At 41.5% G+C, this 17,333-nt stretch overlaps 1 protein-coding gene across 4 annotated transcripts in view; it reads right to left on the reverse strand.

Annotated features, from left to right (window-relative positions):
• The window catches only part of PRKCZ (protein kinase C zeta), a 173,556-nt gene that overhangs the window by 16,715 nt on the left and 139,508 nt on the right, over positions 1–17,333 (reverse strand). For 3 of the 4 annotated variants that reach the window (XM_033922023.1, XM_033922024.1, XM_033922025.1), the window contains exons 12-16: positions 11,880–11,966; positions 11,613–11,748; positions 7,525–7,612; positions 5,650–5,769; positions 1,998–2,077 (exon numbers count right to left, since the gene is read on the reverse strand). In XM_033922023.1, coding sequence (XP_033777914.1) covers positions 1,998–2,077; positions 5,650–5,769; positions 7,525–7,612; positions 11,613–11,748; positions 11,880–11,966 — 511 coding nt within the window. The remainder of the gene's footprint in view (positions 1–1,997; positions 2,078–5,649; positions 5,770–7,524; positions 7,613–11,612; positions 11,749–11,879; positions 11,967–17,333) is intronic. The other variant, XM_033922026.1, reaches the window with a different exon arrangement.

The following is a 17,333-nucleotide window of genomic DNA, read 5'->3' on the forward strand; positions in this document are numbered from 1 at the left end:
TGAGGGTGGGAGGAGAGACAGGGATTTTGTTGATCCTTGTTCTGTATCTATGATTTATAAAATGACAATTATGCAGAATATTGTTTCTTTTTATATTTTAATAAAATGATTTCAATATAAAATCATAATTATGTAAGGCTTGTGAAGATGGAATTAGAGTTCACAGGGATGAGGTGTGGTTAGGGACAAACTTTGTCTCTGTCTCATTCTCTAGGTGCCACTTTCACTAATATAAATATCATAAAATATATTACATTTTGTAATCATCAAAGAACTTGGCATCAAAATATATCCCAAAATTAAAATATATCCTGAAAAAAATGGGTTAATCAAATTATTATCTGTGAAATACTGCCTGGAACAAACCGCCTGATTCGATTTGTCAAGTTCTTTCTCTGACAGTATTCAAATCCAGACTCAGAACCCACTTCTTTGAAGATGCTTCCAATTCCAAACTCCAATCTACCTTCTAAGCACCAATATTTGTTTTATAATTCCCTCTGTAATTTTCCCATCTGAGCACTGTATATTGATGCACCTTCTTGTCTAGTTTGTCTGTCTTGACTAGATTGTAAGCTCTTTTGAGAAGGGACTATCTCTTCTGTGTTTTGATGTACAGAGCTCATATGTCTAATAGCACTATAATATTTGAACGATATACAATTTAACTCTATTAGGAGTTGGAGACAGCACATTTTCTCCAACTCTGACTCATGTACCCTAAAAATTGTTTCTGATTCCAACTCTAAAGCCCTGAATGCAACCATGAAATCGGAATAACAAGTCTCTGCATGCAAAGGGGTAAACCCAGGACTGAATCAACCCTGTCTTGTGAATCTGGATCCAGTTAGCAGCCTCAGCATTACTGGCACGTCTAACTTGCATTATTTAGCTATTGTGAACATCTGTGCAAAATAGGTAATAAACTGCATGATTATGCAAATCATTTAATTATCTATGAATACACAGTGAAATAATGCATTTAAAACATACTAACATTCCCAGTGACACACTATATTGCCAAGTGGGAAACTGATATTGGCCTAACACATGAGACAAAAGCATGAAGTAAGATCTTTCAATCTCCTTTTGACCTAGCCAGCAATTTGATTGAAAATGGATATAAAATATTTTATAGATGGTATTATACTCCAGTGTGACTTTTTAAAATATATAGACAGGGCAATGATCTGTGTTGGAGATGCTGTGAGGAACAAGGTAGTATTTGTCACATATTATGGACATGCCCATAAGCAGGTTTATTTTGGCCTAAGCTATGTGACAAATTAGAATAAGTTTTACAAGTGACATACTCCCCAACTAGCTAGCTGCCTACTGCATTATAAAGCACCAGGCATTAAGGCTGAGGCCCATAGACTGTAAAGAAGTAGATTGCCAGTAGGCATAACAGCCTTGGCAAAAAAACCTGGAAACAAATGAATGTGCCACTGATGGAGACTGTATTTTTGAAAATGAACTTTATTTGCTTTATGTTTGAGCAGTGGCGTACGTGTGTATGTGTACCGCCCTAGGTGCACGCCCTAGAAGGGTGCACAGCCGGCCAGGTCTGGAACCTCCTGCCCTACTCTTCAACGGGACCTGCACCTCAGCGTGGCTGCCATACTTATTCTGGAGCAGAGTCAACAGTCATGCTGAAGTGCAGGAAGGTCCTGCGATGACAGCAGTTGCCGGCTCTGCTCCGGAAGAAGTAAGTGCCGTCAGAGGGGGTGGACCAGCCGCTGCAGTCATCGCGGGACCTTGCCGCAACTCCCTGCATTTGCCGGTACATCTCCTCACGTACTTCTTCCTGGGCAAAGCCGGCAGCTGTAGTCATTGCGGGACTTGAAAAAAAAAAGAGCATAGAAGTGTGGTGGAGGGAGAGAAAGGGGGCAGGGTGGTATGGAAGGGTGGTGGAGGGAGAGAAAGAGAGCAGGGTGGTATGCCACTATTTACATGCATTCAAGGAATCAGCATCAATACTGGCTGGTAAAGCTTACCTTATTTAAAAATCCTTTTAGGACGTGGGAGGCTTTCACAGACAGGAATCTAGGAATACGGATCGGTTTCTCAAGGATAACTGAGAAAGGTTGGAAAAACCATAATTAGAGACAATGCATTTCCTTGAAGCCTGCTGCTGGCATTACTGAAAAAGTAAAAATATCAGGTATTCTGTTACTTACTATTCAGATATAATGAACTTCCTTACCTGTAAGGATAAATAACCTTACCTGGGGATGACTTCATCCAACAAAGCCCAACACTCTCCAGCTAGATTACAAATTTTTAGAACACTGCACAATTCATATCTTCCCACCTGCCGCTGTTGCGCAGGTCCCCTGCCAGCTGAATTTTTAAGCTGATAGAATTCAGCTCCAAAAAAAGGAGAAGGGAGGGGATATGATAGAAACTTACAAGATCATGAAGGGTATAGAGAAGGTAGAGAGGGACAGATTCTTCAGACTGGCGGGGGCAACAAAAACTAGAGGGCACTCAAACAAATGGAAGGGGGATAGGTTCAGAACTAATGCTAGGAAGTTCTTCTTCACTCAGAGGGTGGTGGACACCTGGAATGCGCTTCCAGAGGAGGTGGTAGAGCAGAGTACGATTTTGGGTTTCAAAATGGGATTGGACGAGTTCCTGAAGGAAAAGGGGATTGAGGGGTACAATTAGAGGGTTACTATATAGTAAAAAACGCTTTAGAGTAATAGATCACTTACAGGTCATTGACCTGCGGGGCCACCGCGGGAGCGGACTGCTGGGCATGATGGACCTATGGTCTGCCTCGGCAGAGGCAATGCTTATGTTCTTATGTAAGGCTACTAGCTCTTGGAGCTCACTGACACTATGGGCTAATATGACTGCCACCAAAACAGAACCTTCCAGGTCAGGTACTTCAAGTGACAGGGGGTTTTATCAGCTGGGTTAAAAAGCCATTGAGGCCCCATGACATTGCAGAAAGCTTGATGGGAGGCTTCAGAAGAAGCAAGCCTGCATAAAGCAAATAAACGCTGAGCAGGGTTTACCTTTTACCTGGAAATCATAAGCATTAATTGCACTAAGGTGAACCTTAATACAGCTGTTTCTGAGACCTGACAAGTGTAGAAGGTATTTAAGTAGTTTTTGTGTGGGACAGGAAAAAAAATCTGGGGGCCTTACCCTCTAACCAGTTGGCAAACCATATCCATTTAAAATCATGGGTCCTTCCAGCTATGGTGCGCCCTCACCTGGAGTACTGCGTCCAGCACTGGTCGCCGTACATGAAGAAGGACACGGTACTACTCGAAAGGGTCCAGAGAAGAGTGACCAAAATGGTTAATGGGCTGGAGGAGTTGACGTACAGTGAAAGATTAGAGAAACTGGGCCTTTTCTCCCTCGAACAGAAGAGATTGAGAGGGGACATGATTGAAACATTCAAGGTACTGAAGGGGATAGACTTAGTGGATAAGGACAGGTTGTTCACCCTCTCCAAGGTAGGGAGAACGAGAGGGCACTCTCTAAAATTGAAAGGGGATAGATTCTGTATGAACGTAAGGAAGTTCTTCTTCACTCAGAGAGTGGTAGAAAAGTGGAATGCTCTTCCGGAGTCTATTATAGGGGAAATCACCCTCCAGGGATTTAAGACAAAGTTAGACAAGTTCCTGCTGAACCGGAACGTGCGCAGGTAGGGCTAGTCTCAGTTAGGGCGCTGGTCTTTGACCAGAGGGCCGCTGCGTGAGCGGACTGCTGGGCACCATGGACCCCGGGTCTGACCCAGCAGCGGCAATTCTTATGTACTTATGTTTCTAAAACTGTTATGTTTCTAGTTGGGTATACTAGGATTATCCTACCAAATCTACACAGATGATACCCTGAAGAAAGCCACAGCATAATGGCTGAAACATCGGTTCTACCTACCCAGAACTGCAACAATTATCTATGCAGGTAATATTCAGTTTTTCTTATAGTAAGAGTTTACAATTATTAAATTTCTTTGAAAATGGTAAAGCAATGGAAAAAACCAATCGGTTGAAACTCAACATGAAAATGGCCCAAGTCATGATTTTGTCAAGTCACCTCCATATCTACTTTTCCAGAGTATTGGGAAATTGAAGGGGAAAGAATTCAATTTGTATCTAAGATCAAGACATTAGGAGTGATATGAATCAGCACTTACCAAGCGTGACCAAGTGAATAAAACAGATAAAATGATCTTTTACAAACTGAAAATTTTTAGGAGATTGAAGGACATGTTGACTGTGATAATTTTCAGAGAATTGTGCAAAGTATAACAACACCTATCTTTGATTATTGTGATGGTCTATTATTAGGGATACAGAAATGCTTTATAAAATCTTTACAGATTGCACAAAATGTGGTAGCCCAGGTGATAGTTTGTTTTAACATTATGTATGTATTTGTAACACCGCTTTGCATAAGGCACTCTATACATGTTTAATAAATTAAATTAAATGATAGTGGGATTGACTAAGCATGATCACATTACTTCTACATTACAAATGGTACATTGGCCCTCCACTGAATGCAATATGGTTTAAGATCATAATGTTGTTGCATTTGTTTTCCTTCAATCCAAAAATGTCAGAACTAATCCAACATTTGTGTTGCAATTCATTAACAGTAATATATATATATTAATATCTGTATCAATTCCCCCATCCCTCCTTTCCAATAGGTTATACTCTGTGTACAGTTGTGCAGGATCTAGCCAATTTTTTCACAGAGCAATATTCTCTTAATTCTCTGTGGTCCCCTCAGCTCACTTCAAAATTTTATTTCTGACAGTGTAGCAGTTTTTCTTTCATATATTCTATAAGTTCTGTTGTTTGTTGCACAGGGATCACCTGCAGACCCCCTTTATTTTCCCTAGAAGAGTTTTTCAGCCATTCTAAGTTTCCTTTATTTTGTGTGGCCCCTCTAGGTCATACGCACCTGGTCAGGTAACTTTGCAAAATTGAGTTGTTCAGCTTTGCTGTGGCTGTTTTTTCTGACATGTTCCAGTAAATAACTTCCAGTGACTTCAAAAAGTGTGCCAAGTAAAACATACAAACAACAAGCTGGAAGCAAACTGTGTAACACCAAAAGATACCCAACTGAAAAACTACACACAGTGATATCTAACTGTGTGAAGAGGAAAAAAGACCTCAAATAACCCAGGGTGTCAAAAAACAATGTTTTGCAAAGACACTTGAATGGGGCACAGGATACTCTCATTGGTCAAAAAAACCTCTTTGTCACACAGATAAATGCAGACAAAATATTTTTTTTCTAAGTAATGCTGCAGTTATTTTTATAAATATTACTTTTTTATTTTAGTAATTTTTCTCATTGAACAAAGTCCAAAGTGGTGGTGGACACAGGGGAGGTAAAAGGAAGAGAGAATGGACAGGGGGAACAGGCAAGGGGTGGTGCTGGACAGCCGAGGAAAAATAAAGAAAGAAACAAAGACAGAAATACAGAAACAGGCTAAGGAGAGAGAGAGAGAAAGAAAGAAAAAGACAGACACATACATCTATTCTTGCACCCGTTAATGTAACGGGCTGAAAAACTAGTTGTATATATTACACTAAAATACCAGACATGATTTTTTAAGGCAGTTTCAATTAGTGTTTTGCATAGTTAGATAAATATAATAAAACCTGAGCCACAAACCTTGGAAAAGGTAATCTTCTGTGTTCATATCTGGATTATCAGTAATTATGTCAAATGGAGATCTTCCTGCCATCATCTCAAACATAAGAACGCCAAGAGCCCACCAGTCTACGCTGAAACCTGTGAAGATTGTGGGAGAGAGTGCAAGACGATGATGGTGCCATATTGGGATAATCTGGACAGAGCAGCAGCTAAACCACAATGGGCCATTTTGGCCTTCTTCATTATCTTACGGGTGACCTACGCTGTGATGCACAGAAGTTAACTTTTACCAGGAAGATCGCTGTTTAAATTTAATTTTTATAACATTTTCTTCCTTTTCACTATGTCTCCTTTAAAGTAGTATTTAGATGCCTCTAAAATTATTAGTTCTGGGCTTTTAGGATAAAGGGGTATGAATCTAGAGCAGACATGGGCAACTCCAGTCCTCAAGAGCTGGAATTCAATCGGGTTTTCAGGATTTCCCCAATGAATATGCACTGAAAGCAGTGCATGCAAATAGATCTCATGCATATTCATTGGGGAAATCCTGAAAACCAGGAGGACCGGAGCTGCCCATGTCTGGTCTACAGTGCTAGCCAGCTCAGTCTACTAGAGCAAGAGCTCTTCAGATGCTTAAACAACACCCCTGGGTTTCTAAAGCAAGGCTTAAGAAACTCTATGCCGATTCTGGCATACAGCTGCATACAATCAATACAATTTAAAATGCTGAACATAGACAAAAAACAACTTTGAAAATGTGTAAATTTTTATAAAAGTTTTAAAATGCAATAAATTAGTTTTTGTGGATATATTTTTTCCTTCCATTTCAGTTTTATCTCATTTAGCCTTTTGTTGCTGTTTTTCCATTCTTACCCCAACCTCTCTCATAACATCTCCCATCTCTTCTTGCTACTTCAGTCTCGCTACACTCAGTCCTTCTCTACCAATTTAGTTGATTTTGCTTCCTCCTCAGTCTTTTGACCCTCTCTCCAACCATTATTTATGTCTTTGGCTTTTTTTCACACCTCACTCAGCTCTTCCCTCATAGCTTCACCTCCTGTTTCTCCTAATGCTTGCCATTTCCTCCTTGCAAATTAAGTAGAGTTACGCTACTCCATTTTCGCGTTCTGAGCTGCATGGTGCTCAATATATTTATGCGTTCTTGTGATTCAGTGCTGTCCTTTGCAGAAGAAATGAACAGTGCAGTGCAGTATAGTCTGGCATTTGGAAGCATGACAGCAGCAATGGTGGTACAAAGCAATAGCAAAGGAAATCAGGATAGTATGAGGCTGAATCCACTGCTGGGGTAAACCAGGAGCCCCGTTTAATCACTATTTGATGACAGTTGTTTTTAACACTAGAGTTTAGAAGAGCATTCTCTAAGACAGTCAATGATGCTCACTCCACCAGGTCCAGTCCAACCTACCAATTAGTTTTCAATAATAAAGCTGTTATTTAAAATGGTCTGTTTATAAGCAAAATTCAGTAAAAAATGTCTGGCTAGCTTTTTTTTTTTTTTTTTTGTACATTCAGCTCAAACACAGCTGGGCTGAACACTGTATAAAATTAACCAAACACAGTTAACTTTAGGTCTACTTGGATGACCAGCACTATTAACTGGGTTGCCAGCACTGAAATATTAGCACTGGCAAGCCAAAGGTTAAATGCCCCCAGTATTTTGGTTTTTTGGATGCCTAAAGTCTGGGCAATGATTTGTCCAAAAAAATATTTAGTTGGCTACTAGCTGATAATTTCAAAATGGGCTTGTCTGGCTGGCTAGCTCAAAAGTTATCGAAACTCTTTGAATATCAATCTCAAAGCACAAACAATATTAAAATAAAAAAGCTAGCTGAGCATAGAAAAAGAACTAACAATGCTATATAAAAGCCTCACCATACTCTTCTCCTCTTAGGATCTCAGGTGCAATATAATTTGGTGTTCCACAGAAAGTGCTTGTGGTATCACCAGGGCCAAGTCCCTCCTACAGGAATACAAATTATTATTACTGCAGAAAGGTACTGTAACACCAAATCTGATTAGATACAAACTGCTTTTCAGCATTTTCACATGAAGAGAACCCCCCCCCACACACCCACACACAGTTTTTAAGGTTGTGAAATGTACCTTTTCCCCCCCAATTTTTTAAAATCTGAAAAAGACTCTCAGGCCCAGATGCACAAAGTTCTGACACCATGGTAAATAATACCGTGGTGGGAGCAATTTTTCTCTTACTAGCAATGCTCAATACTAGAGAATGACACGGTGACAAAATTCATCACCGTTTCTGTCCCCGCGGATAACCGTGGGAAACCATCTCATGTCATTCTTTAGTGCCTAGCTCAACCTAGGTTCTTCTACACCGGCATTCTTCAATGCAAAGCTTGAGGGTCAGTGGCTGTGCCCATTCATACTCTGGTTCTTATGTGAGCCAAATATAGGATCATGAATCCATTGTGACATCACTGACTAGGCTGGCTTTTAGGTATTGATGGAATGAGGCATTATGACATCACAATCTCAGCTCTGGAATGTTGCTACTCTTTGGATTTCTGCCAGGTACTTGAGACCTGGGTTGGCCACTGCTGGAAACAGGATACTGGGCTTGATGGACCTTCAGTCTGTCTCAGTATAGCAACGCTTATGGTCTTATGTTCTAACCATCCAGTGTCATTCTTTAGAGTTTATCTCAACCTCAGTCCTTCTACACCAGCATTCTTCAGTGCAAGGCTTGAGGGTCAGTGGCTGTGCCCATTCATACTTTGATTCTTATTTGAGCCAAGTATAGAATATTGAAGCCATTGTGACATCACTGATGTGACTGGCTCTTAGGTATTGATAGAATGAGGCATTATGACATCACAATATCTGCTCTGGATAACAGAGACTGTCATTCTTTAGTGTCTATCTCAACCTCAGTCATTCTACACCAGCGTTCTTCAATGCAAAGCTTGAGGGTCAGTGGCTAGGCCCATTCATACTCTGATTCTTATTTGAGCCAAGTATAGAATATTGAAGCCATTGTGACATCACTGATGTGACTGGCTCTTAGGTATTGATAGAATGAGGCATTATGACATCACAATATCTGCTCTGGATAACAGAGACTGTCATTCTTTAGTGTCTATCTCAACCTCAGTCATTCTACACCAGCGTTCTTCAATGCAAAGCTTGAGGGTCAGTGGCTTAGCCCATTCATACTCTGATTCTTCCCTTTCTCCTTAAAGAATGACATGGAGATGGTTTCCTGCAGTTATCCGTGGGAATGGGAACGGTGATGAATTTTGTCACCGTGTCATTCTCTACTCAGCACAATAGCATGCAAATTATATGCATGCTATTCATGTGGAGAATTGCCGGTAAAACAGGGAGGAACTGTGCTTAGCACTCGCTCAGAAGATTAATCGCTAGCACAGCTCCTCATCCTGCCTGCAGCCACTGGTTTCCCTGCCTGCCAATTCAGCTGATCAGGGCAGCTGCTGGCTCAACTCTCAGGAAGACCAGGGGCTGCTTTTTTTTTTAAATGGGCACAGATGTTGTGCATATGTTACATAAGTCATGGGACCCCTTGCCAGGACCCAGCTCCTCCGATCTCTGTAGTTTAAAAATTGGCAGGAGGGAGGGGCTTTAGGGGCTGGAGCCAATCAGGGCCTTAGGGCCCTCCCAGTACATCCCAGCATGCATTGGGAAGGGAAACGCCTGCTATTTTGAAGAGGAGGGAGTGGGCATCCATTCTGCTGAGCTTCCAAAAATGGTATGGGGTAGGGTGGTTGGGGGGTTTGGGAGGGGGGCATGTTCCAGCCCTGTGCCAGGAGGAAGTGAGCATTCCTCCTGCCAATTTATTTTTTTTAAGGTGCAGGGGTTAGGGTGTGGGGGCGCAGGGTCTCAGCACGATGGGGAGGTGCCATGGACAGCTGTGGAGGGGATCAGAGGCATGGAGGAAGGTTGGGATTTTTTTTAAATTTTAATTTGTAAGGGGGAGGGATCTGAGCTGTTAAGCCTCACTTTCCTATCAGTGCCTGGGCCAATCAGCACTCAGGCGCTAACAGAAAAGAAAGGCTATGACAGCTCAGACAGTGTCAGAAAATGTTGCCCTTAAAAAGTGGGCTAAAAGCTTAGAGCATTATACGGAGTGCTCATTATGATACTAATGAGCTCCTTGTAATGCATTTGCCTAGGATTCTCGGTAGCTGCTACAATGATCGGTAGAAGACAGGGACAAATCTTTTGAGCATCAGGAGGAGAGTTTCCTTTTGTACATTGGGGCCCCAGACAGACAAAACAAACACCAACTCATATTTTGTTCATTAAAATGTGTTCTTACCTAATTTCTTATCCTTGAATCTTGCTGGACCAGTCCAGATGCATGGTTTATGCCACCCTGCCAGCAAATGGAGACACAGAATACATTTCTATCTAGTATAAGGCATGTTACAACCTAGTGCATTTGCCAGTGCACCAACATCAAAGCAATGGATAGCCCCTCTAAAATAGCAACAGCTATATGACCCCCCTCCCTCCCAAACACACCAAGAATAATCTCAGGAAGTGGAAATCCCAACAAGGGAAACTGAGTAATCAGGTAATGAAGATTCTTCACTCTTACCTCTCTCCAGAGAGGAGTTCCATAAGCACATAAAACCCAAGAAAAACCCCCCAAAACAACCAAACAAACTCTAGAATGCTAAAGCAGCCATGGACTTTCCCAGTGGGTTCTGAACTAGACTAGCAGGATTCAAGGAAAGGAAATTAGTAGTTAAGAACAAATTTATCCTTCCTTTACATCCTGCTACACTAGTTCATAAGACGTGGGACATGCCCAAGCCTTTTTTTTTAAATTCTGGTGAGAAGAAGCCACAGGTTTTTTGTGGATACCAGCCCCAAAGGCAATGGACATCCAAGCTAGGGAAGCTTAATATGTAATGTTTATAAATGAATGCATGGATGACTAGATAGCTGCTCTACATATGTACAAGGGTAAATCAAACAATACTAGAATATATGCCATTGCAAGAATCCAAGGAAAATGTCTCACAAACTTCTGCCCTGGAAGCAATGGATCAGACTCAGATCTACCAAGGATAACAGCTCAAACACTGTGGCCCTGAGAGCTCATACAAAGATCCATCTTGAATAAGGAGAACAGCCCTGAGACTGTGGACCTGGGAGCCTAATAAAACACCCAGCTGCTCCATCTACCATTTGTTGGGGGCAAAGAATACTGTCAAATGTAAGTTGTACCACTCCTTATACTAGAGATGTTATCACTGAAAGAAGTCTGTTCTATTCTGTGCTCATCTGCTGACAGGGTGGCATAAACCATACATCTGAATTAAAGTGTCAAGACGAAAAGTACTTAACCTTTTTCATAATTTTTCATTTAAGTAAAACTCATAGATACAGAATATATGATCAAACATACATTTCACTCAGGGCATCCACCATATTCATGTCTATGGGTATGCACGCAAAATAGTACAACCTCCCAGAGTGGTACTCTGAAGGATGGTTCTCTCTATAGATGCACTTCTCTTTCGGTCTGAAATGAGAAATGCATGCATGGAAAGCTGGGAATCTCTAGAGAAAAAAACCCAGTTAATGAATCTATTCATATACCTGTTCAACATTCTAGCTCTCTGTTCTTGTACTACAGCCTATCTGTTCTTACATGCAATGGGTAGCTGTTAAGCAAGTTTGCCCTAAACAGCTTCACCAACATGCCTCTCCCTGGAATAATCAAATCTTAACGAATGAGTGGTTAATTCACTACCCACACCCTTCACTTACTGGCTTTGCTGCACCCCCTGCCATTGAGGCGGCTGTTCTGGTGGCGATATCAGAAGTACAGACACCTGGACAAGAGGAAGTGGACAAAGAACACCTCTAGGTTTTAAACTCCCTGCTTTTCTAGATGTCTCATTCCTGTTTTAATGTGGCTGAATAATATACCAGGTCAACAGACAATGCGGATGAAACAGCTTTACCTTGCACATGCCATAATCCGTCAACTTGATATGGCCATCAGCATCTAAAAGAACATTGTCTAGTTTTAAGTCTCTGTAGATTATTCCTCGCTCATGCAGGAAGTTTAGAGCAATACAAATTTCTGCAGCATAAAATCTGAGAGAGAGAGAGAGAAAGAGAACTAGTTATATTTTAATACAATAAGCGAGATCTAGCACTGCACAAATAATCTGAATCAGTGCGACTGCAGAGAAGTAGCCGCTGACCAAATTCAAAGTTAGTTCTACCGTGCATGTTCTTCTGGAAGTTTTCTCTGCCGTTGCATATGGAACATAAGATCTCCTCCATTTACATATTCTATGACGAGAAATAATCTAAAAATATATACATATAAAATCACTCAATGGAACTCTTTCAGTTGCAAAAAATATGTTTCAGTATCAACATTTGTAGTATGAGTCAACTCTGCTTACTCAATCATATCTAGACAGAATATAATTTTGAGACTACAGTTGCTGCTGCAGCATGATAGGAAAATCCAATTTACAGCAAACAATTTAAATGGAATGTAAGAGTTTCTGATGGACTTTTTTTTTCTTTTAATTTCAGGAAGCCAGATTTACAAGAAAAGTAAAGTAAAATTAACAATTCCAGTGAGAACAAGGGCATGATGGACTCTTGCAAAGGTTAAAATCACAAGTACATCTCTGTTCAGTTACCTAGGTAACTCTCCTCTTCTTACAAAGGAGAATAGGGCTGTGGGAGCAGGAAGTAGTCTAGATAATAGAAATATATTATGCTAAACTCTAACTGCATTTAGTGTTATGCATGCTTTTGATGGTGATTACGAAGGGTTTGCATATGACTACCTACTTAGCAATATATCTATATACATACATATATGCATAAATATATATACACACACATTACATTTATCTATGTATAATTCAAGCAAATTTTGGAAATCTATCAAAATAACTATCAAGCAACGCTTTGTATAATTGATTACCAAGAACTTGCTGCTTGCTTACTTTTTCTACCATGTCAAAGTGATGTGGGGGTTTATACTAACTGTGAAAATGGTATTTACCGAGAAAGGTAAGAGTTTTTGCAAGAAACTAAACATTACAGTGTGAAACAACTTATTGTTTAATATAATTTTTTTATAACTTTCATTAGATATTCAATGCAATACAGAATAAAATATAGCCAGAAACACTAGCGCAAAGGTATAACCATAGCTCAAATAGAAAATTTTGATGCACAACCTTACAACTCAAACCCCTAATCTACCCCTCATCCTAACTCTCCCAACCCATTCCTTTACTTCAACATTATAGGTTGTTCCAAAGAATTATGGGTAGCACAGTGTCTAATATAGTCTCCAATTTTATCAATATAAGTAAGTTAGGTCCTGGAAAGTTCCTGTTCCATCCACTTGTTATATATGTCTCACACTTTATGGAAGGATGAGAAAAGCATTTCATCGAAATGCTGTTAATTTACACATTAAATGGACATATTCAAACTTAGTTAACTTCTGGAGCAGTCATTTGCTTCCATGCTGCAGCTGTGAATATGTGAGCAGTCAAGTTTTGCCCCCAAACCAGGGACTGGAACATTTAATCAACAGCATTCCATGAAAGTGAGAGAATGTTTGCCCACTATCTGAATTATTTCCTACAAAGAATTGGACATTGGGGGGTTTAAATATGAGCTTCTGAAAAAGACTGATGTTAACAGGTACAACAGATCATCAAAAGTGTAGTGACTGCATGGGAAAAAACTTGAACACATGAGCGACACTGCAATTATAGTGGTGTACACATCTTCACACCTGTGTATCCGCCTGGTGAAAACATTTTGAACACACACTATGACTAAAATTATGACTTTGCAGGAGCAGCTCTGTGTTTGTATCTAATCAATAAAAGGTTTATGCTAAATGTATGATATACAATTTATGTTTTGTTCAAATTTTTGAGTCTTCCTTATAAACCTGCTAGATCAGTCCAGACCAATGTGTTATGTCCCCTTACACATTTCATTATAACCCTGCTACAAGATTCTAATAACATCACTGGTTATAAAATGTGATGTAACCTGAAACCTGCCAGTAGATGGAGCAGGATCTCTTGTGGCAGGCCTTCTCCCCTGGGCACAGTCTATGGTTGCCCAGAGATTGAGACTGGCTGTTGTTGTCTCCCACAGATCAAACTATGGCACTTCACTTGATATAGGCCAGAGAGGTTTGTGAAACCATGTGTCTTGGCCTATAGGCCTTTGCTTGATATGCCTAGATGGCACAGGCCCCATGAGGCCTCTGCTACTAGAGATAACCCTAATACAGAAATCTTTATTGGGTTTAAAAAAAGAGGAGGAGGGGATTCTGACTGGCTCCTCTCTTAATTTTATTGTCTCAGAGGATAAAATTGCTATAAACAAACAAACAAACAAACAAAAAAGGATTAAGAAAGGGGATAGGTTGCTGTCTAGGTCCTGGTCTTGATACTCTGGTGGGGAGTTGTCCAGAGCATTAACAGTGGTATACTTCAGGCCAAGTTTGAGCAGTATGCCAGCAGCATGCATTGTGAAGCCTGCAGGAAACAGTTGTTGAGTCCTGTTGCTGGTTCCTGCTGCTCTGCACGTGAAAGGGGAGCACAGACTGAAACACTAGATGGCCTGCAATATCCCCCAAAGCCACTGTTGCCGAGTTGAAGCTCTTGAGAAAAACCTCCGTTCCTTGCAGCTTCTCAATTTTTAATGAAAATGACAGCCATCTTGCAGTCAAACTGCAGTTTCCCTCCCTGGTTCAGGGAGAACGATGATGTGTCCTTGTCAGGAACAGGGGCTAAAACCCTCTGCCTATGCTGTGTGGCATCAGGTCTTTGGTGGGGGCCCACAGCTTTGTCCAGCCTTCTCTTTTGGGTCACCAAGCTTTTGATCCCTGTGGCCCTCTGGTGCCTCAGGAGATCTCAGGATTTCCATAGGACTTAGAGATCCTCTTGTAGGGCCTTCTTGCTGAGTTAAGTGGCCATGGACCTTGGGATAGAAGCCCAATGGTCACTTTTTACTGATCCCTCCCTCTTCCTCCATGGAAGACCACTGGAGTCAATGGTGTAATAAGGGGGGGGGGGTCTGCCCCGGATGCCTGCACCTGTTCTCCTCTCCATCTTCCCCCTACTCCTTCCTGACCCCCCCTGCCTAGGAAGTGACGTCAGAGGGATAGCCAACACAACGTGGACAGCAAGTTAGTAATTCTGCTCACGCCTAGAAAGGGGGTTGCGTGTGTGGCAGGGAGTCAGAAAGGAGCGAGGGGTGCCACCACCCCGGGCACCCTCACTACGCCACTGACTGGAGTGTAGCTAGCCTAGAAAGTGATGTTTATCTTTAGGTGATTCCTTGGCAGACTTGGGAGAACTATCTTTGGAAGAAAGGAATGACTCCCCAGGATGAGTTTGTGTCACTTATTTATCAGTATTAGTTTCCACCATATGGTCCAAAGAATAACCACCATGCTCCTCAGAAATTCACACTAAACCTGTTAGATTTTATAGGTATTCAGTGTGGTAGCCATCCTCATAGGGGCATATATAAGGTGAAGTTATTTTTTATTAGGACGTCTTAACATTTAATCTTATCGTGTTGTATTCATTAACTTTATAAAAAGTAAAGTGCCAGTGCTTATTCATAAATAGGAACTTAATAAACTTTCTAAATTTCTTAAGAAATGCCACTTAGCTTGGAAATGTCCCCACCGGGGACTGTAACAGAACATTTCCAGAACTCTTTTGGTTTAAACCTTGGTCCTTCAGGAGCATCTGAAAAAAAGGGTTTTTTTAGCCTCCATCACTGCTACTATGCTGAAGGCCCGCAAGTCATCTATACGCCCCTGGCATACATCTCCTTGGAGGGTGGATACCCCTTTGCTTTTGTTGGGTTGTTGTTTTTTTTTTTTTGTAGGAAGGATAGGAGAAAAAGAATGGCCACTACCTGGACCTTAAACAAATTAAAGGCCATAACCTGTTTTAGGAGCAAGTTTGTTGTTTTCCTAAGGCAGCTGGTGGATATTGTACACTTCCCCCTCCCCATTCGCGGTTTCCCTACTCGCGATTTCACAAAATTGCGATTTTTTTTTTTGGGGGGGAGGAGGGAACCCCCCCCCCCCATATTTTTGTCTTCCCCCGGCATCCCGGCCTTACCTGGTGGTCTAGCTGGTTTTCGGGGCAGGAGCGATCTTCCTACACTCCTGCCCCGTGCAGATCACTCATCCAAAAATGACTGCCGTGAGTTCCCGTAGTCTCTCGAGACTATGACGGGAACTCCCCACAGCCATTTCCTAATGGCTATCTGCACGGGGCAGGAGCGTAGGAAGATCGCTCCTGCCCCAAAAACCAGCTAGACCACCAGGTAAGGCCGGGATGCCGGGGGTAGGCGGAAGGGAGGCGGGGGTGGGTCAGAGCCGGATATTCGCGGTTTTTCGCCATTCGAGGTCCGGCTCTGCCCCTATCCCCCGCGAATAACGAGGGAGAAGTGTATATTTGCTGTGGGTGATTAAAATTTGTTCATCCTCCAGAGCAGTCTTGCCCCAGGGGAATCTCAATTCAGTGCTGATGGTCTTGGCTAGGGTTACCAGATGCCCAGATGTTCTCCTTTTGAGGACATGTCTGGGGGTCCGGATGGTTTTTCAAAACCCGGCACTTTGAAAAGCCTCCTCTCAATCGCATGGCTTACCTCCTGCCCAACCAAAGCAGGCAGCGGGAGGGGAGTGGGGCGAAGCTAGGGCGGGCCTGGGGCAGGTCTAGAGTGTCCAGATTTTACAATCAGAAAATCTGGCAACCCTATACTTGGCAAGCCTTCCTTTTGAACCTCTCTACTGGGCCTCCTTGAAGGACCATCCCTTGGAAATAGTTCTTCTGTTTGCTATCCTTTTGGTTAAGATGATTTTTGGAATTCCAAGCACTTTCTTGTAGGGTTTCCTATTTGTCTCTCTCAGTTTCCAGTCATACTGTTTTATTTTCTTCCAAAGATGGCATTCCCATTTCATATGGATCAGATGGTTTCTTTTCTATCCTTCTTTCATAAGATAAGGGTTTGCAGAGTCCTCCTCAGTTATCTAGTCACCAATTCCTTCAGAAACTCTAATTAAATTCTCTCTGTGTTCTTTAATGATCCACTTAAAGGGCAAACAGCCTCTATAAGTTGTTACAGGTGCATCAGATAAAGGTGGTTATTGAGGTGGCATACATTCCCTACTAGGAGATGGTTCTGCAGATCTTCATTGCTCATTCAATGAGGGTGCAGGCGGCTTCTCAGGAAAAAGCCAGAGGACTGACCCTAGAGAATATTTGTAGAACAGCAATTTGGTTGTTGATGTATTTTTTTGTAACACATTTTAAAGTTGAAATCTGAGTCAGAAGTAGCAACAGTTCTGCAGGGCTGTTTTGTTTTGTCTTCCTCCCACCCTCATGAATAACATTTTATCCATCTCATTAGCCTGGACGGGTATAGCAGGATAAGGAAGGCAAAATTACTCTTACATGAAATTTCTTTTCTGGACTGGTCAAGCAGAAATCAAGAAAAGGAAATGATCAGGTAAGAAGAGCAAATTTCATCATAGAAACACACATACACAAATTTATAATATATTACACACATAACGAGACAAAAATAATTTTGGTATCTAAGATATGTACAAATTTAATCTATATGCAGAATCTTATCAGTATTTTGTTATATGC

The sequence above is a fragment of the Geotrypetes seraphini genome, chromosome 15 (assembly GCF_902459505.1).
Source record: "Geotrypetes seraphini chromosome 15, aGeoSer1.1, whole genome shotgun sequence".
NCBI lineage: Eukaryota > Metazoa > Chordata > Amphibia > Gymnophiona > Dermophiidae > Geotrypetes > Geotrypetes seraphini.